This window comes from Haliotis rufescens, unplaced genomic scaffold (genome assembly GCF_023055435.1).
Source record: "Haliotis rufescens isolate VD_foot unplaced genomic scaffold, xgHalRufe1.0.p SCAF_9, whole genome shotgun sequence".
Lineage (NCBI taxonomy): Eukaryota > Metazoa > Mollusca > Gastropoda > Lepetellida > Haliotidae > Haliotis > Haliotis rufescens.
The window spans coordinates 47502058-47525223 of NW_025964383.1; the positions used below are offsets into that span (position 1 = coordinate 47502058).

The 23166-nt window shown below is 41.2% G+C and overlaps 1 protein-coding gene across 1 annotated transcript in view; it reads left to right on the top strand.

Annotated features, from left to right (window-relative positions):
• LOC124126312 (death-associated protein kinase 1-like) overlaps positions 1–22931 on the top strand; it is a 34679-nt gene extending 11748 nt beyond the window's left edge. The window contains exons 6-9 of the mRNA XM_048390334.1: positions 5721–5777; positions 6264–6319; positions 6815–6923; positions 22123–22931. Coding sequence (XP_048246291.1) covers positions 5721–5777; positions 6264–6319; positions 6815–6923; positions 22123–22745 — 845 coding nt within the window. The 3' untranslated portion in view covers positions 22746–22931. The remainder of the gene's footprint in view (positions 1–5720; positions 5778–6263; positions 6320–6814; positions 6924–22122) is intronic.
• The last annotated feature ends 235 nt before the right edge of the window (positions 22932–23166 follow it).

Below are 23166 nucleotides of genomic sequence, written 5' to 3' on the forward strand. Positions count from 1 at the left end.
GTCGCGTTTTGCTTTATTGAAGGCTGATTTACGTTTTCATCTAGTCTGTTCTATTTCCTCATTCCACCATGGTACCGTCAGTTTGCCTGTCTTAGATGTTTTGAAGGGGATGGAGGTTTTGGCTGCGTTTATTATATAGTTTGTTAGGTTTTTACAATAGGTTTCTGGATCATTATTTTCTATTTCGTTTAAGTTAGCTTCGTTGCAGATATCTTGGAATTGGTCCCAGTTAGCTTTATTGTAATTGAATTTATTATTTTATTTCTTTCTTGGTTTTCTGTTTGGATTGGTACGTTTGTATTTCCTATGGTTATGTTTATGGGGAAGTGGGACGGGACGTTGTGCACTTCCCATTGAGTGCTTTGGGCTAGATCTGCGGTGCATATGGTTAGGTCGATAGCCGACATTTTTTGGTTTATCTTATCGTACCTCGTGGGTTGGTTGCTATTAAGGAGTACTAGGTCGTTTGTTTCTATCCATTCGGAGATTAATTTGCCATGATTATCTATTTTATCATCTATGCTCCATGTAGGATGGTGAGCCTTAAAGTCTCCTAGGAATATAGTAGATTTATCGCTTATTTGGAGTAGTTTGTTTAGATCCTCAGGTTGGACTTTTTGTTCCGCCCAGTGGTAAATATTTATGATGTTTGTGTGTGGTTATTTAATGTGATTTTAATGCCGTTGGCTTCTAGGTTTGGCATGTCTATTTTTATTTCTTCGTAATTTATATCTTCCCTGATAAATATGGTTAGTTCTCCTGCGTCTTTTCTTGTTTTAGGTTTAGCTCTGTCAGTTCTAACTGAGTTGTAGTAAGGTAGTGTGAATTTGGATTTTTTTCAAAAATTTGGTTTCCTGTATACAAGCGATGTGAGGGCCTTTATTTAGTTTAAATTTAGTTTTTAGTTCATGGCCGTGGGCGGTGAGTCCGTTGGCGTTCCACTGAAAAATATTTAGTCCTTCAATTATTGGTTTCGGGCGATTAGTGATTTAGTTTTTATTTTATTCGGTGAGTTCTTTTAGATGGAGGTTAAGGAGGAAGAAGGGAAGATCGGTTAATTTTAGATTGAAAGCTACTTTGTGGAAGGATTTCATACCAGCTTTTGGTGAGTTTTGACTATGCATGTATGCTAGGAGTAAGGTGAGGTTATTTAGGTTTTGGGTGTTGGCTGGTTGTGAAGTTTGGTTTTATTCAGTTGGAGTAGTGTCTATTGTTTCCTCAGTAGTGGAGAAATCTTCGTCATCGGTTGGATTAGGTTTAGCTGATTGAGTTTCCATGGGGGAGGCATATGATGTGGAGGGTTGTGAAGGTGTTTGCGGGATGGGTGTAGCTGATGTTTTCTTAGTGTTTGTGTTTTGTTGTTGTGCTTGCTTGTGGGAGAGTGTTGTTGCTATATGGGCTGTAGGGTACTTGGATGAGGGTCTTGTTGTGGTGGCCATTTTGAGGTTTGTTTTGCATGCGGGGGTTGATGTTTTGGCTATGTGAGATGTGGGAGGGTTCGTGGTTGGTTGAGTGGCTGCTTGTGTGTGTGAGGTGGGTGCGGTTTCTCGGTAGGGGTCCCAGACAGAGCTGTCGGTTATGGGTGTGGTGTTTGTTTGTGGGGTGGTGTTTGGGTGTGGTGTAGGGAGGAGTGGTTTAGATGAAGGTGTAGCAAATGTTCGTGTTTGGATTTTAGCCGTGTCTATGTTTATGTGTTTGTTGGCCTGCTGGGTGAGTGTGTGTCTGTGTGGGCATTGGTTTGAAAGTGAAATGTGTTGGGTGGATTTGCAGTGGATGCACCAAGGGGGTGCATGTGCCTGGGCAGTTTGTTTGTGCGCATTTTTTACATTTAGTTTTGGGGTATGTGCATTGGGAAGCAGTGTGGTTGTATTTGAGTCACTTTGAACATTGTTTAACCTGCTTTATATAGGGTTTGACTTCTAAGTTGGTGTGGGCTCCGAAGGGTATGTGTTTGGGGGCTTCAGGGAATTTAGCGGGTTTTTTAAAGTTGATTATGACAATGGAGGTTGGGACCGTTTTTCCGTTTCTAGTTGAGTATAATTGTAAGTCCTCAGTTGTTTCCCTTGGGTAAACCCTAATTACGCCTCGTGTATATTGTTGCCAAGTAGGTGTTTGTTTGATTACCGTGACGTGGAATATTTGAGTTATTTTATTTGCTGCGTTGTAAGATTCTCGGTTAGGAAAGATTATCTGTTATCCTTTGTTGGGTTTTTTAATATTGTAATAATTTATGTCCTATTTTATCTGTCGAAAGTTCCAGTGAGAGAGTGGTGCCTGAGCCTTCTGAGAAGAAGTAGAGGGCGAAGGTGGTGAGGAAGGCGGCCGGGGAGGGTGTTGGCGATGGAGGTGGAGAGGATGTGTCGAGTTTGCGTTTTTTGGTGTTTTGAGGTGGCGAGTTAGCTGGTTTGGTTGGGGGGGGGGGTGTCGTGTTTTCGCCATACTCGGTCGGGACGATGTTTTCGAGTGACCTCCCAGAAGTGTTGTGCGCTTCCGCAGGCGTGGGTGAGTAAGGAGCTGGAATGTCTGCGAGTGTGGCGTTGCGGGTGTCAGTCATATTGTTTGGGTGTTGTGTTGGAGAGTTGGAGAGCGTGTTTTGTGGTGAGTGGTGTTTTGGGGAGGTGAGTTGGTTTGTTGTTTTAGGAGGCGGAAGAAGTTGCGGTGGTTATTTGTTGTTGGTTTTAGTAGGAGGGTTTGGGAAATGGATTAATTATTGAAGATTTAGTTTGATTCTGGAAGGCTGGGATAAGGTGAGACAAGTGGAAAGCGGGGATTAGGAGATATTTAGTCGAAGGAGTGGATAATATGAGTGGTGGGCGTGGGTGGTGAGTAGGAAAGAGCGTGCGTTGTGTTTAGGAGAAGGGGGATTAGGTGTTTTTTGTTTTTAGGAGTTGGGTCAAAGGGTGTGTTTGAGTTGTGGGCGTGGGTAGTGAGTAGAAATGAGTGCGAGCTGTGTTAGGGAGATTGGGGAGGATAAGGCGTTGGTTATTGAGTGTTGTTGTTTTTTAAGGATTTAGGGGTTTTGTGATTAATTCGGTGAGAGTGATTTTAAGAGTATGTGAATAAGGATAACGTGATAATTACCGATGATGGAGTTTCCTTGGCTGGCTATCAGGCAATGCTCTGTGCTGGCTTGGGAAGTGTTGCTCGCTTGGAGTACAAACTGCAACTGATTGTCTGGCCAAGACTCGTTTATTTACAAACCACTGTCCTATAGCTGGAACACTGCTAAGTTCGGCGTTAAACAACAAACAAACAAACGGTGAGAGTGATTTTAAGAGCATGTGAATAAGGCTGAAAGGATAACGTGATAATTACCGATGATGGAGTTCTCCTTGGCTGGCTATCAGGCAATGCTCTGTGAATGGGGGACATAGTGCAGAATAGATATAGTAGGTGGGGGATTAACAGTAACAACAATAGTATACATGAGTGGGATAACATAGGTAGGTGTGACAACAAAGGGATGGTGCTGTCACAACACGATGGGCAGAACACACATAGCTGGGAGTAAATAGGATCATGAAGCCAATAAACAGGATAAGTGATTATTGTTTTATGAGTTCATAGTAGGCGGGTGGGATGAAATAGCCTTGATCTCTGTTGATTGATGGCTTGTGGCGGCGAATGTGGACTGCTTCTGTTAGTTTTCTTTTAGTGAAATCATGGAGGTTGTTGGCGAGGATTTGGACGTTGTCCCAGTTGATGATGTGATTGGGACATTTGCTTATATGGTCCGAGATGGCTGATTTACTGTCTGGTTTGATGGTGGAGGTTTAATGCTCTTTGATTCTGGTGTTGATTGGGCGGGAAGATTCACCTACTTAAGATTGTCCACAGTTGCAGTCCTATAACGACCTCTTCATGGTCTAGAATAGTAGAAAATAGACATCACATATGTATAGAATGCTAAGGTTTCGATAGTAAAAAAAAGAAATGTATTAAATCCATGATGGGATCTCTTGTTCTGAGGTAGTGAGCTGAATGTTACATTTTGTGAATATTGTTTGCCATAAATAGGCGTGGTACTAAAGTTGGAATAGCTATATGCAGATTAATAGTTTGTGACTCAACACACGCAAGATTAAAGTGTTGACTTCTGGTTTCGCTGCAAACACAAGGATGACGATCTGGATGAAGTCTGATGCTCCTCAACCCTCTGAAAGCAGTGGATTCTGTGTGTAGAAACTACAATGCCGTTCCGCATTTTCACATGGATACTTCGCTGAGACACAGTAAACTGACTCTGAGCTGACCAATCCTTGTTTTATCCCTTCAATGCCGACCTTCTACTATCCGGGCTGACCCTCTATCCACTACACCATGGAGGCGGTCCAATGCTCTCGTTGTGTCGCTGTATTAGTGCTGAGTGCGGCAACAACAAGCGCTTTGAAGACCTGCCTGTTTACAGACCAACTGATTACATCCAAATCTTCGCTGATGTTCATGTTAAAGTAATATCTGTCAAGACACCACAAACCACGCAACTTTCAGTACACATATGCCCTAGGTTTGGAATATCATTCACAAGCATACATCTCTATTTATTTATACATATCCATGTCTATTAATGGACATCATTCCATTCTCTCTAATGAGGGGACCCTCGATGAAGTGATATCATTCCCACCTCCCAAATGAGGGGACGCTCTTTTGAGTGATATCATTCCCATCTACCAAATGAGGGGGCGCTTTGTTAAGTTGATATCTTCCCCATCTCGATGGTCTTAAATGAGTCGACGACAAGGAAATACATGCATTGGGAAAATGACTAAACGTAGACAACATTATTTGAACTTTAAATGGCGGACTTGATACTGTAGACGTTTCTGCGTTATTTGACTGTCTTGGTATCTCCTGTTTCGTGGACACGGGTGGCTCAGTCACCTAAGGGGCCGATATTCGCTGTGCTGAGCTGCGTCCCTTTGGGTTCCCTAGAAACCTAAGTTCAAATCCAAGTTCGTCCCGATTATGTTTCTAGGCTTGTCAGCACTTCGGCCTTCGTCACCTTGGGCTTTTCTCCCACATCAAGCCGACTTCGTGATGTGACTTGCATACTAAACATTTTACTAACAAATAACAGCTTAAAGAATAATTATCTGCAACCTTTCTTCGCGTATTTGAATTTAGTCCATCGAGAATCATAAACATGCGGGCCCCACCACAAGTGATCACCTGCACAGTTTGGATGTTATATGCATTGTTATCTTTAACAGTCGAAAGCAAACACCTCAATGACACCAAGTTTTGCAAACATTGAATGCAATCTAACGACTTTCCTGCATTTCTAAAAAGTCAAATCAGGTCTTTGAACTTGGCGGAATTTTGACTTTCAGTGGATAATTTCAGTGACAATCTTGTTCGTGACCAGTTGTATAACACTTCCGTTTCTTTCGGTGTGCGTTGGTATCTGTCCCTAGTGACACTTATTGTTCCCAGTGTTATACGACGGTCCCATGCCTGTAGGGAATAAGCAAATACGCCTCTGTTCGTGCGTGTGCGTGCGTGCTCGCGTGCATGCGTGCGTGTGTGCATGTGCGTGGTCGGGGATACCACTATTTGATACTAGTTTGTCAGTTAACCCAAATAGACCCATGCTGGGTAACAGATACAGCTACGAAATGTGAAGTTTACGTTACTTTATATTCGTTAATAGTAATATAAGAAATATAGAAATTTAGTGACAACATAAGCACTTAATCTTCAGTACTTATCTTTTACAGTTACAGCAACAGAAACAATAACAGATGTAAGTGAGGACCAGTTTCAGGCTACCGAAGGTAATACTATTGATATTGTGGAATATAGAATATTGGTTTAATTCCCCCTGAACTAGACAATCCATGACCAATAATTCACATCATAGATTCCACGTAATTGGGATACGACGACATGCATTAACCATGACCTCTCGATGAAGTCGCATCTTACGACAGGCACATGTTGATGGGGGTCTGTATTCACACCAGTTGCCGCATTGGTTGAATATATATGATGTAACTGGAATCCTAAATATTGTGGCGTTAAACCCAACGTACTCACTCACACATCACCTGTTTTAATTTGTTAATTTTAAAATAAAGCTGAAGTTGATATTCAAGAATACTGTCAATCTTATCAAACCTAATCAGTTCTATTTTGAAAGCTTAGGTATGCCTTTCAATGTCTGTATTCTTCCTGGAGTTCCTGGTGAAGTGCATGTTAGTTTCAGTGAGTGCTTGTGTTGATTTAATTACAAGCATATGTCTGACGTCTTTCAATTACAGATCTGTCAGAAGCTGAAGGAGGACACCGTCACAGAGGAGGTGTCAGTAAACCGCGGGTAAATCTATGTGTTATGTTTGACAATCCTACAGTAACACTACCACGATAGACATGTTTACAGTGTATCATCAGTTAGGCACACCATAGTTAGACCAGGCCTCATGTCGATAAGTTTGCAATTCTGTTAGGGAGAGATGTCGAAAATGTTAAACTTACACGACAGACAGACATGCGCTTGACGCAAAGACGTGACCTCGATTGTTTGACCCGCGAATTAATGGTCAAACTGAGTAAAAGAAATAATGCTCAAGGTCGCCAGTTACCACATACAACTCCTGTATTTCGTCACTTTACATAAAATACATGGAATCCGTTATGTAAAGACAATTTCAGAATGAACTGATTTCAGCCAAACCAAACAAAATGTCACATAATATCCGTATTACCCATTATACCGGTGGAACTTTCATTTTGCTGAGTAATACCACCTAATAAAAAGAGCACCTTATATTTCATACAAGTCACCCATGTCAAAACTCATTATTCATTTCAGCAAAAGTCTGAATCAGTTATTCGTCTGAAAAGACAACTGGCAGACCTGAAGCAAGAACTAAAGGCAACCACTGACAGGATGCACCGACTTGAGACTACACACAAGAAAGGTAACCTTGGTGATGTTTGTTTTGTGTGTTGGCGGTTGTATGCCCCCAATTCCCGGCAAATGACCTGCCAATCTATTTAAGATCTCTGAGCCTTTTATCTGACTCCATACATGCCCAAGTGCAACAAACCCTTCTCAGGTCACGTGAGGTGAACCTTCTCATCAGACAAACAGCACGGGTCAGCCACTGTCATGTTGCTGATGATTGGGCCAGCTGCTGTCATGTTGCTGATGATTGGGTCGGATGCTGTCATGTTGCTCATGATCGGTTAGGCTGTTGTTATGTTGCTGATGATCGGGTAGGCTGTTGTCATGTTGCTGATGATCGGGTCATCGACTGTCATGTTGCTGATGATGAGGGAGACTGCTGTCATGTTGCTGATGATTGGGTAGACTGCTGTCGTGGTGCTGATGATTGGGTATACTGCTGTCATGTTGCTGGTGATCGGGTAGGGAGCTGTCATGTTGCTGATGATCGGGTCATCTACTGTCATGTTGCTGATGATCAGGTAGACTGCTGTCATGTTGCTGATGATTGGGTAGGCTGCTGTCATGTTGCTGATGATTCGGTAGGCTGCTGTCATGTTGCTGATGATCGGGTATACTGCTGTCATGTTGCTGATGATTGGGTAGGCTACTGTCATGTTGCTGATGATCGGGTCATCTACTGTCATGTTGCTGATGATCAGGTAGACTGCTGTCATGTTGCTGATGATTGGGTAGGCTGCTGTCATGTTGCTGATGATTGGGTAGACATACCGTACTTCATGTTTTTCGTCGAACGATGAGGTAAGCTTGAGTCTACACTCAAAATTTCACAATAGCCAATGTTGTGTGTGCTGCTTTGCCTAAACTTGGCTTTGAAAATGTTTGCGTTCTCATAATCATTTGTTGCTAAAACTAGTTTTTTTTCATATAAACTCTTACAATGTTTCCTTATTGGTCAAATTCACGAAGGACTTAATTTGTCATGATTCGAAACCAAACACCCTCGTTAAGACCCGGAAGAAAATTGGCCTTCTGCAAGCCACGCTTGTTGTAACAGGCGACTAACGGGGTCGGTGGTCATGATCGGTGACTCGGTTGATGCATGTCATCGTATCTCATTTGCGTCGATACATGTGTCAATCACTGGATCATCTGGTCCACATCCGAATATTCATGACCTGCCGTCATATTGCTGAATTATTGCTGAGTGAGGCGTAAAACAACAAACAAGCGAACAAAACCAAAAATGAAACCAGGATAATTTGTCTAGTGCTTGATTTAAGGACCACCATTTTACACCGTCGGGGTGCGCTCCCAACCACGTGACCTGTTCACAAAGCTGTCTCAGCACTAAATTTACGACCAAAATTGAGACAGGTCAGGACCTTTTGGATGACAAACAGTCGATGTAAAACCCTGGGTGTCAATATCTATAGTTGTGTTGGAACAGTTTGGTTACACCTGAACAAAGAAATAATGGATTGTATTGCGTGATCCCTTTAAATATCAACTGACGTCATTCTATTATCATTAGAGGTTCTTGTTTTCTCAGGATAACCTAGTCCCCAGGCTACCGAAGTAGATTGTACAGAATACTCCAGGTACTTTCTATCATTCGTCCCTCAATCCAGGAACAGTAATCAGAAGGCCGCTCTCTCCACGTGGTATTCTATGGAGAGACTCTCTGTCCTGGAGATGTAGTTTGCATGTTAATCCAATCCATATAACACACATTACAATTGTGGGGTCACAGTCACAGGGATCGAACCTGTATTTTGCATGTTAATCCAATCCATATAACACACATTACAATTGTGCGGTCACAGTCACAGGGATCGGACCTGCAACCTTCGTATCTGTAACCAAGGGAGTGAACCACGCGGCGACAGAGTCGCTAATAATCCACAGAATCTCTTCCTCAAGTATGCGAGCAAGATAAATTTTACGGACGTTTCCTAACGTTCATGGAACGCGTGTTGGATACATAAAATTGTTCTGGCAGATTTTTGTTTCGACATTTGAGACAGATGAACCAATGTCCCTCGTCTTTGGTTAGAAATGTAAACTCGGGGTCGGTGATGAAAGGGTGTTCAGTTCAGACATGCTGCTCGTGTTCTTTTTTTAACGCGCTGTCCTCGAATTCGTTTTTAACCGCCAGGCTATTGTTTCCCTGTCAGGTATCCCGACGTTTGTTTTTTACCTCGTATTTCTTGTATTTAGACGGCTGATATGACAGTTAAAACACTCCCCGTCGGTTTTGATTGAAAATAAAAAATCCCAAGCTCGGGTTTTTTCTCACTAGCGCTTTTATATATTCAACTATAAATGTTAAGCTTGGCGGAGTTATGCCCCTTTTTCTGTGTGCATGTGTGTTGACCTCTTCGCCGTGTTTCGAGTGAGTGAGTGAGTAAGTTTAACGTCGCTTTTAACAGTATTCCAGTTATATCACGGCGTGTCAGCTTAATGTGGGAGGAAAGTCCGAAGTAATGCAGGTCTCAGACGTTTACCACTTCGGTGAAACCAACGAGCACGGGTATGGTGCTGACAAACCTAGAAACATAATCGGGGCGAACCGGGATTCGAACCCACAATCATAGGTTTCTGGCGTGCCCAAGGGACGCAACTCTGCACAGCGAATCGCGGAGCCTTAGACGACTGGGCCACCCGTGCCCCCATCGCCGTATTTTGACTTCATAGTGGAAAATATGTTACTGCCACATTCAACAGGTGTTGAATGTGTCACGTTCTACGTAACCACACAATTGTAATGTACGTGTTGTAATGTTGTTCAGATATAAGGCAGTATATTGTTAGCTCTCAGTGTGCATAAAGCAGTCCAATCAAACCTGTCGTTGCACGGTACTTTATCTATGTACGAATAAAAATGGCTACATTTTAGAGTTTTCTTCGTTTGCAAAACAGACAACATTTACTTTTCATTTAGAACTTTCTGATTTTCAAACCAGTCTTCAATTTTAAAACCACCGGGTAGGCAATTTAACACTAAACATCTCCGTCAAATTGCAAAGTCAAGCAGAGCCAGAGACGCGCGACAGCAATTCTCGTACACCACTCATTCATCAGTACTCATAAAAATGTGTGTCTGACAATTAACTCGGCAACCAGGGTTCTAGCGGTAATGTAATGAATGACGCTTCCAAGCATTGAGTCAGAGACCTCGCGAGATCCGAGCTTATGCAACTCGCCCCATGTGAATGCCGAATAGTATACAACTTCAGTTCGTGCAACTAATCGCATACACCAAGGTGTACCAAAATTGAAGAAAACGATTCGGCAGTATGGGTTCTGGCAACAAACCCGAGTCTCGAACCTTAAAAGATGTCTTCACGTGTATTTAAACTACCTCGTACATGAGTTGAGAAACTTAATATTTTTTTTACTTCAACGGACTGGGTTTTTTCGAAAATTTGTGGTGTAATATATTTCCATATTTCAGTCTATTTCCTTGAATAATAATATTCTGCAACTGTTTACCAGTGAGAGGCGACTAAGTGCATTGGTCAAAAGCCTATCAACCTGTGCCGGTCGTGGGAGGCGACTGAGTGCATTGGTCAATAGCCTACCTGTGCCAGTCGTGAGAGACGACTAAGAGCATTAGTCAATAGCCTATCAACCTGTGCCAGTCGTGAGAGGCGACTAAGTGCATTGGTCAACAGCCTACCTGTGCTGGTCGTGAGAGGCGACTAAGTGCATTGGTCAACAGCCTATCAACCTGTGCCGGTCGCGAGAGGCGACTAAGTGCATTGGTCAAAAGCCTATCAACCTGTGCCGGTCGTGAGAGGCGACTTAGTGCATTGGTCAACATCCTATCAACCTGTGCCGGTCGCGAGAGGCGACTAAGTGCATTGGTCAATAGCCTATCAACCTGTGCCGGTCGCGAGAGGCGACTAAGTGCATTGGTCAATAGCCTACCTGTGCCGGTCGTGAGAGGCGACTAAGTGCATTGGTCAAAAGCCTACCTGTGCCGGTCGCGAGAGGCGACTTAGTGCATTGGTCAACAGCCTATCAACCTGTGCCGGTCGCGAGAGGCGACTAAGTGCATTGGACAATAGCCTATCAATCTGTGCCGGTCGTGAGAGGCGACAAAGTGCATTGGTCAACAGCCTATCAACCTGTGCCGGTCGTGAGAGGCGACTAAGTGCATTGGTCAACAGCCTACCTGTGCCGGTCGTGAGAGGCGACTAAGTCAACAGCCTATCAACCTGTGCCGGTCGTGAGAGGCAACTAAGGCGAAATTTCTTGGTTTACGGATTTCAAACTCATTTCAAAAGTGAGGTAGGCCAATTTGGAAAAAAAAAGCCTCTCACATTTTTTTTACTTGAATTTTGTCCTAAAATGTTAGGTAGGTATGAAAAAAAATATCCTGGAGTAACGAAAGTAAAATAACTCAATTTTTCAAAAACATTTTATTATATCCCTGGCACTCAGCTTGTGCACAAATGGCAATATAACAATATTTATGTCATGGGTGGAAATGCATGAAAGCTTTTTTGGCAGCAGTAGGCGACGTTTTACTCTTTCAACACCAGCCAATCAGAAGATTACTGCTCTGACACTAAGTTCCCAGATAGTTTTGTGTGATAGATGCAGCCAACGTTTATCAAGGGAATTATCTGCTTGTGAAACATCTTTCCTACTACATGTTTGACCATACACTATTTGAAAGGTCTAATTAATCCTATTGTTCATAAATATGAAAGTTATGTGTATAACATTATTTAAATAATTCATTAACAACTTAATAAAGTTTGTTTTCAATAAAAATAATGAGCTAAAACATTCATAACGTCCAGATTAAGGACTAATGAAACGAAAATTAAAGGATTTTCGGCAAATATAAGATTTCATAAAATCCACTTACCTATTTCGTTGTTTTTTTCATTTGTTTACGTAGTCGGAAACATTATTTTAAAAAGAATTACAAATAATATCTGTCATCACCCATTTCCCGATGATTGTGGCTCTCCGCTCAATAACATGAGGAAATACCTCCGTTTTCAATGCTTCGTATGAACAACACATACGTCGAAGGCTGCCATGTCAGTATACATAAAAAAAAACTTATATTGTTTCACCGACATAATCTGCTACAAGGTTCGTGATTAGTCAAATTTGAGCACGTGACCTAAGGCAGCCAATCAAATTACAGCAACGGTAATTTTCAGACTTTGGCGAAAGGTTTGGGTTAAACCTTGTTATTCTGAAAGTTTTAGCATGAAATCGCGATCAGTATTAAAATATGGAACTTTATGAATGCATAGTGCTAGGTTAAGCCCCCTTACACGGGGCTGCGACCTTTGTGCAACCTTTGAGCGATCAAAAACTGGCCAGGACGCTCAATCGTCCTTTAAACCCAGAAAATCATGTTTCTATGTAACTGCTCCAGCAGTTGTTCAGCAGTAACTGCTCGAGTTGTCCAGCGTCTGCAACCACAATGAAACACTGCAGGAACAAACCCCTTTTTTATATGCAGGCTGAGGAGGCACTACAGGTAGCTCAAAGGAGGCAGAAAAGAGGCAGAAGCATTGCCATGGTGTCTCAAGGGTTGCCGCTGTCGCTGATGTTGGCACGGTGGTCGCCACAGTCATCGTTCAATGCACGCTGTTGGTCGCTCAAAGGAGGCACAAGGGAGACAGAGCAGAACGCATCTATTACCTGTAACAACTGCAATACCTGTGCCCCCCTTCTGCCACCTTTGAGCAACCAACCTCCTAGGCGACCTTTGTGCGACTGCTTTGAACATGTTCAAAACTTCACGGCGATGTCTAAACCTCCTGTGTACCACCTTGGAACGACCTAGGCAACCATTCTGCCTCCTTTGAGCCTCCAACGACGACCGGGCAAATTTTATGGTCACACACGGGAGGCACAAAGGTCGCCATCCTGTGTAAAGGCCCCATTACGAGCTGTGACAAAGATTTCATATGCATATATTTTGGCATTAAAGACTTCCTGTCCAAGCCGAGAATTCGAGGCGACGAAAGCCGAGATGTCATTTGACTTATGATTACATGCGATCGCACGAAAAGATGAAAATAATAACTTAGATGTCAGTTTGGCAACTTTTACATATACGTTTGTTGATTTTATTACTTTGTATAATGTATTGAAAGATTTGCTTGAAACGTCTTTATTTTGCTGTTTGACATGTTCGAATTGCGGGAAATATAGTGTCTAGTGAATACATTTTTAATCTATAGATCAACAATGATAAAATCAAATGGAATACGTATTTCAGACATTGTGAAATGCGACAGATTTAATAAATGAATGATATGACAAGTAGGTTAATAAAGTTATAAACTATTTTGACGTGACTTAGTCGGTCTACCCTGAGGTGTGTGAGTCGTGGCTTCTTGACTGGCCAACAGTGTTGAAAGAGTTAAACTGGTCACCACGTGCACTGCGCCTTGCGTTGACAAGCTTTGATGGTATTAGAGAAGGATCCCAGTGAGAAATATCAGAGTGACTTCCCTTTGCTTAACGCTCTACGAGGAAATGAAATCTTTTTTTGTTTGAACTTTTTGACGAAAAGATCGGCGGACATAAAAAAAGGGTAATTTCATTTTATTTTTTTTAACATTTGGACTTTGAAAGAGCCGGGCATCCCTAAACCAAGAAACAAAAAAAGTGTCGCCTTACGTTTAATACAAAACTGACGGTCTTAGGTATAAACAACCCTCTTCGACCATAACGCATTGTTTGTCACAGTCGTTACAGACTGACTATTGTAGTTCTTCTCGCTTCTTGCCTTGATTGACAGGTCCTATGAACATTGTTTTGTTCCTACTCCACGTTGATTGGCTACTGACCTTGTAGGCGTGTCAAGTTATGTGCATAAATTAAACAATCCTGATTCATGTCACGCCACAGTATGTATTCCTACACATGGAATGTTTATTAATCTCGTCATTTTTGTCTGCTTCGATATATACAACTGTTCTTGTTGAACTATTGTAGACAAAACATGTCTTCGTTGTCGAATTTAATTATAAGCATTGACTGTGTATTTCGTTCGGTTTATACAAAAGTTTGCACATTGGTTTTAAGATTCATACCTCAATGAAACATACTTAGTCAATCCTCAAGTACAGCATTGAATCTGTTTATGTTATCTTGTTCTGGTAGATCCCCATTTCCATGAACTATTAGATTGAGATAAGTAGGTGTATCTGCGAGTATAAGTTGATGTATTTGCGAGTATAAGTTGATGTATTTGCGAGGGTAAGTTGATGTATCTGCAAGTATAAGTTGGGGTATTTACGAGTATAAGTTGGTGTATTTGCGAGTATAGGTTGGTGTATTTACGAGTATAAGTTGGTGTATTTGCGAGTATAAGCTGGTGTATTTGCTAGTATAAGTTGGTGTATTTGCAAGTAAAACTTGGTGTATTTACGAGTATAAGTTGGTGTATTTGCGAGTATAAGTTGGTGTATTTACGAGTATAAGTTGTTGTATTTGCGAGTATAAGTTGGTGTATTTGCGTGTATAAGTTGGTGAATTTGCGAGAATAAGTTGGTGTATTTACGAGTATAAGTTGGTGTATTTACGAGTATAAGTTGTTGTATTTGCGAGTATAAGTTGGTGTATTTGCGAGTTTAAGTTGGTGTATTTACGAGTATAAGTTGGTGTATTTGCGAGTATAAGTTGGTGTATTTGCAAGTAAAAGTTGGTGTATTTACGAGTATAAGTTGGTGTATTTGCGAGTACAAGTTGGGGTATTTACAAGTATAAGTTATTGTATTTGCGAGTATAAGTTGGTGTATTTGCGAGTATAAGTTGGGGTATTTGCAAGTATAAGTTGGTGTATTTGCGAGTATAAGTTGGTGTATTTGCAAGTATAAGTTGGTGTATTTACTACGAGTATAAGTTGGTGTATTTAAGAGTATAAGCTGGTGTATTTACGAGTATAAGTTGGTGTATTTGCGAGTATAAGTTAGTGTATTTGCGAGTATAAGTTGGTGTATTTGCGAGTATAAGTTGGTGTATTTGCGAGTATAAGTTGGGGTATTTGCGAGTACAAGTTGGTATACTTGCGAGTATAAGTTGGTGTATTTGCAAGTACAAGTTGATGTATTTGCGAGTATAAGTTGATGTATTTGCGAGTATAAGTTGATGTATTTGCGAGGGTAAGTTGGTGTATTTGCAAGTAAAAGTTGGTGTATTTACGAGTATAAGTTGGTGTATTTGCGAAGGGGAGGTTGGTGTATTTGCGAGTATAAGTTGGGGTATTTGCTAGTACAAGTTGGTATATTTGCGAGTATAAGTTAGTGTATTTGCGAGTAGAAATTGGGGTATTTGCTAGTACAAGTTGGGGTATTTGCTAGTACAAGTTGGTATATTTGCGAGTAGAAGTTAGTGTATTTGCGAGTAGAAGTTGATGTATTTGCGAGTATAAGTTGGGGCATTTGCTAGTACAAGTTGGTATATTTGCGAGTATAAGTTAGTGTATTTGCGAGTAGAAGTTGATGTATTTGCGAGTATAAGTTGGGGCATTTGCTAGTACAAGTTGGTATATTTGCGAGTATAAGTTAGTGTATTTGCGAGTAGAAGTTGATGTATTTGCGAGTATAAGTTGGTGTATTTGCGAGGGTAAGTTGGTGTATTTGCGAGTATAAGTTGATGTATTTGCGAGTATAAGTTGGTGTATTTGCGAATATAAGTTGATGCATTTACGAGTATAAGTTGATGTATTTGCGAGTATAAGTTGATGTATTGGCGACTATAAGTTGGTGTATTTGCAAGTATAAGTTGGTGTATTTGCGAGTATAAGTTGGGGTATTTTCGAGAATAAGTTGATGTATTGGCGACTATAAGTTGGTGTATTTGCGATGAAAGTTGGTGTATTTGCGAGTATAAGTTGGGGTATTTGCAAGTATAAGTTGGTGTATTTGCGAGTATAAGTTGGTGTATTTACGAGTATAAGTTGGTGTATTTGCGAGTCTAAGTTGGGGTATTTGCGAGTATAAGTTGGTGTATTTGCGAGTATAAGTTGGTGTATTTGCGAGTATAAGTTGGGGTATTTGCGAGTATAAGTTGGGGTATTTGCGAGTATAAGTTGGGGTATTTACGTGTATAAGTTGATGTATTTGCGAGTATAAGTTGATGTATTTGCGAGTATAAGTTGGTGTATTTGCGAATATAAGTTGGGGTATTTGCGAGTATAAGTTGGTGTATTTGCAACTATACTAATTATATTTCTTCATTAAATAAGCCATAATCAAAGAAAACATTGAACGCATTTTCACATTTACTGCCACGGAGACATTCTGCTGTGTCTTTAATTCGTAGCCCACATCAATCCTTATTAAACTGACTAACGGTAAACATTATGGCTTGGCTTAGTATGTACAATATTATGTTTTGTGTCCAAAAGAGAAGTACGACTGGGCCTTGGGAAGATTATTCTGATTTATAAGTGTTTTAAATGTTGTGTTGAATTACAAGTTCTTTCAGTAAAAGGCACATCGTTCCACAGCTTGATGACAGATGGTGAAAAGACTCATGTGAAGGTTTTAGTCTCGTGAGGGGAATTGGGACATTTTCAGAATTTCTAAGGGTGTGTGTATTGCGCATGTTTTAAGCATCTGAATTTTGTAAACTATTCAGTAAGATCAGGCTATGTTGTGAAATATTTTATATTCTACCATGACATTGATGAATGCTTGATTCTGATTGGTTAAAAAGGGGTTTCCTTTTTGCTACGGAAACCCCTTTCAAATATATTAAGCCTTTTCACAAAAAAACGTGCATATGAATACATAGATAGCCTACATATCGATTCACAGAATATGGCTGCCGATCGATCACCCCATATGAACTGTAAAACATATCTATATTTCCTCTAATACACGCTGGGTCTCTAATACCAGCCAGGTCTCTAATACACGCCGAGTCAAGGGCTCTCGCGAAATTAATAGACGTCGTAGTGTCAAATAGAGGAAATACGGTAGTTTGACATCGGATGTTTGGGGCGTTCTAGGCCGCAACCCTGACTGCTGCGATGATGACATTAAAAGATTTAACGAAGGCATATCTTTTGAACACAAATGAAATGTTTATGAAACTGTTAGAGAAATGTTCTATGGTGACCAGAATCGAAACAATTTCAGCTATTTCCTCATTGAAACAACCGACAATGAAAGTAAAATATAACATTATAAAAATTGTTTGAAAAAACATCACACCAGCAGGGATAGTTAGTCAACATGTTAATGTTGAACAGCATCACGAGCACAGTACTGGGTTGCCTTCTGGTTTCCCGCAATTCTTTAACAGCACTGTTACTGTTAACAATTTCTTTGGCAGCCATAACTGAGAGTGCAGTGCAGATACAGTGACAACCGGGACACGTTAGGACGGTTCTCAATTCAGGGTGGGGAGGTTTAATAAATTAAAGATTCACACATTCAAAATAAGTGAAAGAGTGATATCTAATCAATTTTGTTGAGAAAATAATAATTGTTCATTTTTTTGGTAACTTTTTCTGAAACCTACGAACAGATAATTATTATTATTGAAACAACCGACAATGAAAGTGACATATAACATAATAAAATGTGTTTGAAGACATTTTATTCATGACAACATGATGTTTACAAACCTTTTTCTGATCGATATCCATTGCCATCTCCGTCAACCACCACCGTTAGAATTTGGCAGGAGGGGATTTGAAAGTGCATCAGAAAACACTCCCTTCGAAAGTCCACGAAAACAATGTCCCAACTGAAGTGACAGCTTATCAAACTTGAAGAAATTCATTTCAGAACACGCGCAATTATGAAAATCATACACGACCTACTATTTCTGGACCAGAAATGTCTAAGTTCCGTCACTATTTGGCTTTGGATCCGTGAAATCTTGAAATTGACAGGTCACACCATGCAGATTCCTCGTTTCAAAATATCCGGCTCGTCTGCAGCCTAAACAGCTGCTGTTCAGTCATACTCATGAGTGAGTGAGTTAAAGTTTAACATCACATCGGCAATAATTCAGCCATATCGTGAGGAAACAAAATTTGATATGAACAATATATATTAAACTGTATCAAATTCTGCCGACAAAGAGCAGTATAATGACTAGAACATCACAGACTTTCGTAAAACTAGTTTGAGAATAAGTAAAAATAGATAACTAACTAATATAATCATTTAACAACACATTATACAAACAGGCTACCAACTGAAGGTTGATCACCTCGCTGGGGACCATGGGGACTTTCAGTACTTATGCTACCTGTATGGACCCCAGTCGGATTTACATCATCCCTTCAGTTGTTTGCGATGGCTGACAAATTTAGCCAAACATTAAAATAACACATATACTACTATTAAAAACGTGGAAGAAATAAATATACTTTGAAAGACGTGGTCTTACTCAGTCATACTCAGTTCCATTAGTAATCACATGGATGTGCCTGCAGGCTCGATCAATCCCAGTAAATCTACAGGTAAATGTTGATCCACATCATAGATCGGGGTTGTCATCTTGCTTCTTTTAACTAGATCTAGTTAATGTAAACACATGATTGTCAGCCATTGACAGCTGTGAGGTGTGAGTAACCGTGATGTAGGTCAAGTTCTCCCACATCCAAGTTCAGGGTGGAGAGGCATTTACTTTGATTTTATTATTGTTTACTGGGGGCAACTGCTATCTAACTAATAACTCTTAGACATGTTCAAATGTATATTAGAATGTTAATTCATAAAGTTTGCTGTAGAAATATATTCGTTTAGCATTTTAAAACCTTTTTCTATTAACCGTCACCCCTACAATAGAAATGTTGGCATGTTCGATTTCCAAGAAATGACCTCTCGCACAAATTTCCGAGAAACGACGGCCAGTCAACAGTGTTCAACAGTGTGCCACAGTTTGATAGAAATTAAAACATCTCTCTCTTTGGATTAAGTTAGGAGTTATATTTGTCAACTTCTTTTGAAAAACTAGATCTATGTGTTTTGAACACTTATTATGAACTACTCAAGACTATGGTGTTTTTTAATCTTCAACTTTTGTAATAATTGCTACATATATAAATACCTGTGACTTTTCAGAATATTCTAAGATTGCGGATTGTGTTATCACGCGTTGCAAAAGAGCGCCGTTTTCAAAGCGTTGTTGCCGTCATGGTAGAATGATGATAAACCTACTGTGTTTTGAAATTTGATGTAGTCCCACTGTAGAATAGATACCTCTTTATTATAATTTGGAACCTCACGCTAAAGCGCTCGATTCAAAATTATAATATCGAGGTATCTATTCTACAGTGGGACCACATCAAATTTCAAAACACAGTAGGTTTATCTCCGCCGTCATATAGCTAGAATATTGCTGAGTGCGGCGTTAAACAACAAACCAACAACCAACCTAATTAAAGAGTTTTCGTTTTCTTTTAAGTTGCTGTAAAGCTTCCCAACCAGTTTTGAAATATAGTGAGGCTCGGCATGCATGTGTATTTTGGTAGCCCAGTAATTAATGTTTCTAGCTGCTTCCAACTGCAGTCTTTCTAGTCAATCACTCTGATCTATTGTACACCCTAAAACTCACATGCGTATACAAATTGGTGCCAAATCAAAATCTTATAAATTGTATTGAGAGTGTCTCGGTTTACTATAAAGAAAAGTAATCTTTATGAGTATATGATTTGTGAGTTTGTTTTAACAATCGTGTCTGCATGACAAGACCACTTGCTTGGTGATTCGAACGTAACGCCTACATGTCACCTGTATTAGTTTCTCTCACATCAAACTATAGTTTTATCATAATGTATATCTTCTTTTAGTGAGAATAAAAACAAACTGTTCCTGTTCAGATTATTTTGGAATCATTGCATTACATCTCGTAGACATAAAATTATGTGTCTTCAGGCATCATCATCATCATCATCATCATCATCATCATCATCATCATCATCATCGTTGACGTGGCCGGCATCATCATCATAAAAAAACATCTGTAGTCTGACATTGTTATGTTAATAATGATTATTGTAAATCGTGTTCTACCACATTAATGGAGGAGGCGTGGCTGGGTGGATATTTAATTACTGGGGGCTTATTCGTTTGTCTAGCAGTTGTACTGTTGACCATCAGACACAGTAAGTCGAGCGCCAAACTCTGTCGTGCTCCTGACAAGACACGTCACGGTGACGTCATATATATAGCGCGCACCTTACCGGCCGTAGTGTCGCCAGTCAAGGCGTTTCATGGCTGGGAGTGAGATGTGTCGCTTGTCTTAGGACGTAATTGTTGGGTAAGTGTTTTTACCACCGTATTTTGTACTTTTAGAATCTTTAGGAACATAGATAGGGTTGTAAACAAAGCATGATTGATGGACAACGATATGCTTATTGTAGGTATCAGACAGCAGGTGCTTGCTTCACACTGAACTGTGACTGATCTATTTCTGCAAGCCAAACTATTCATTAGCTTGAACTGACACCGGGGCTACACACATGTAAAGATTTCCACAAGCCACACACAACCCATTAATTTTCAGGCATGTTTAATCTAGATCTAGTAATAATTGTTTTCGAAATTTTCATTCAACTGATTTTTTTACAACTAAGACCTAATGTTTTGTTGATTCTGTTTTCGTGAATCAAAGAGTTATTGAAATACATATATAGATACTGTACACAGATGTATTTGTACATGTCGCTACACACTGCAGTTTCTTTGTGTTATTCAGGGTAGAAAATACATTCACAAGTTTATGTCTGCATACACACGTTTATGGATAATCTGTCCCGACATGTGTGTTATTAAATTCAGTTGTAAGTAGGCCTAGAGCGCTCCATGTTAACTAGATTCACCAGTCAATAGGCCAATGTCGTCTATTCACGAAAGCCCACACAGTAGGGCCCAACACACGAGGTGGGTGGAGACAATGTCACATGTATTGTAGTGGGCAAACCACCCTCCAGACACACACACAACTGTGTTAGAACTGTAAGACCTGACACACGAGGTGGGTGGAGACAATGTCACATGTGTTGTAGTGGGCAAACCACCCTCCAGACATACACACAACTGTGTTAGAACTGTAAGACCTGATACACGAGGTGGGTGGAGACAATGTCACCTGTATTGTAGTGGGAACACCACCCTCCAGACATACACACAACTGTGTTAGAACTGTAAGACCTGATACACGAGGTGGGTGGAGACAATGTCACATGTATTGTAGTGGGAACACCACCCTCCAGACATACACACAACTGTGTTAGAACTGAAAGACTTGACACACGAGGTGGGTGGAGACAATGTCACATGTATTGTAGTGGGCAAACCACCCTCCAGACATACACACAACTGTGTTAGAACTGTAAGACCTGATACACGAGGTGGGTGGAGACAATATCACATGTATTGTAGTGGGCAAACCACCCTCCAGACATACACATAACTGTGTTAGAGCTGTAAGACCTGACACACGAGGTGGGTGGAGACAATGTCACATGTGTTGTAGTGGGCAAACCACCCTCCAGACATACACACAACTGTGTTAGAACTGTAAGACCTGATACACGAGGTGGGTGGAGACAATGTCACCTGTATTGTAGTGGGAACACCACCCTCCAGACATACACACAACTGTGTTAGAACTGTAAGACCTGATACACGAGGTGGGTGGAGACAATGTCACATGTATTGTAGTGGGAACACCACCCTCCAGACATACACACAACTGTGTTAGAACTGAAAGACTTGACACACGAGGTGGGTGGAGACAATGTCACATGTATTGTAGTGGGCAAACCACCCTCCAGACATACACACAACTGTGTTAGAACTGTAAGACCTGATACACGAGGTGGGTGGAGACAATATCACATGTATTGTAGTGGGCAAACCACCCTCCAGACATACACATAACTGTGTTAGAGCTGTAAGACCTGACACACGAGGTGGGTGGAGACAATGTCACATGTATTGTAGTGGGCAAACCACCCTCCAGACATACACACAACTGTGTTAGAACTGTGAGATGTTACAGAAACATTCTAACCATGTAAATACCTAAAGCATACCAGCTGTTGCCACTCCCTCTACAGTCGCCATGTTGTTGTCAGCCATCTTGCATGTCTAGATAATACATCAAGTGTTTTATACCCTCACTGTAAGATGTGAACACTGTAGCTGTGAGATAAAGATGTCGGACATGTGTTCAGAGTTTACTTTGTGTTACAGCGACACCGACTCCCGCAGATAGAGACCCCGAGGCAGACCGCGACCTCCTTGAAGCCAGCAGGGAGGGGAACATGGCGGCCGTGAAGCGGATCCTGGCAGCAGGTCGGGCTGACGTCAACAGTAGAGGCGTTGTCGGGCTGACACCGGTGATGTCGACAGCACACGGGGGACACAGAGACGTAGTGGAGCTCCTGGTGAGTGAAGGGGCTGATGTGTCACTGGTGGACGAGGACGGTACCAACATCCTTCACTACGCCTGTTGGGGAGGAGATGTGGAGACGGTGAAGTTTGTGCTGTCTCTGAACGTGGTGGACATCAACTGTAGAGGACGGGGGAGCAGGACACCGGTGATGGCGGCAGCATTCAAGGGACACAGAGACGTGGTGGAGCTCCTGATGAGTGAAGGGGCCGATGTGTCACCGGTGGACGGGGACGGTAACAACATCCTTCACTACGCCTGTATAGGAGGAGATGTGGAGACGGTGAAGTTTGTGCTGTCTCTGAACGTGGTGGACATCGACGCCCGGAACAACCTCGGCCTGACAGCGGCCGACGTGGCGAGACGCGAGGGACATAAGAAAAATGTGAAACTTTTGAAGCCGCCACGCTGTCACGTGATGTAAATAGGAGAAAATGTTGGATCGCGGCGGTCACCTGAAGTGAGTGTCGTGTTTGTGTGGACGGTGAAGGAGGACATGTTGTTACACACAATGACGTGTTGTGCCGTTCACGTCGTCGTGCTTTATATTTCAGGATTAGGTGAGAATGTTTGTTTTGTTTGATGATAAATAAAACTTGCTGAAAACATTTTCAGACATTTTGTCATTTTTTGTGTTTGGAACTTCGCATGATCAGGTAAGAAAATTGTTAACAGAGTGTAAATATATATGCTGTGTGATTAGTATGTAAACTCCTCATCTCGTGATATTAATCTGTGTTAATTGTGAGTAAATAGTTTATAATTAATCATGAAACAAACACAACAAACTGTTTGTTTACATCTCGCTGCACTCTGTGACCTCAGACTGAGCCGAGGTTCGCCCA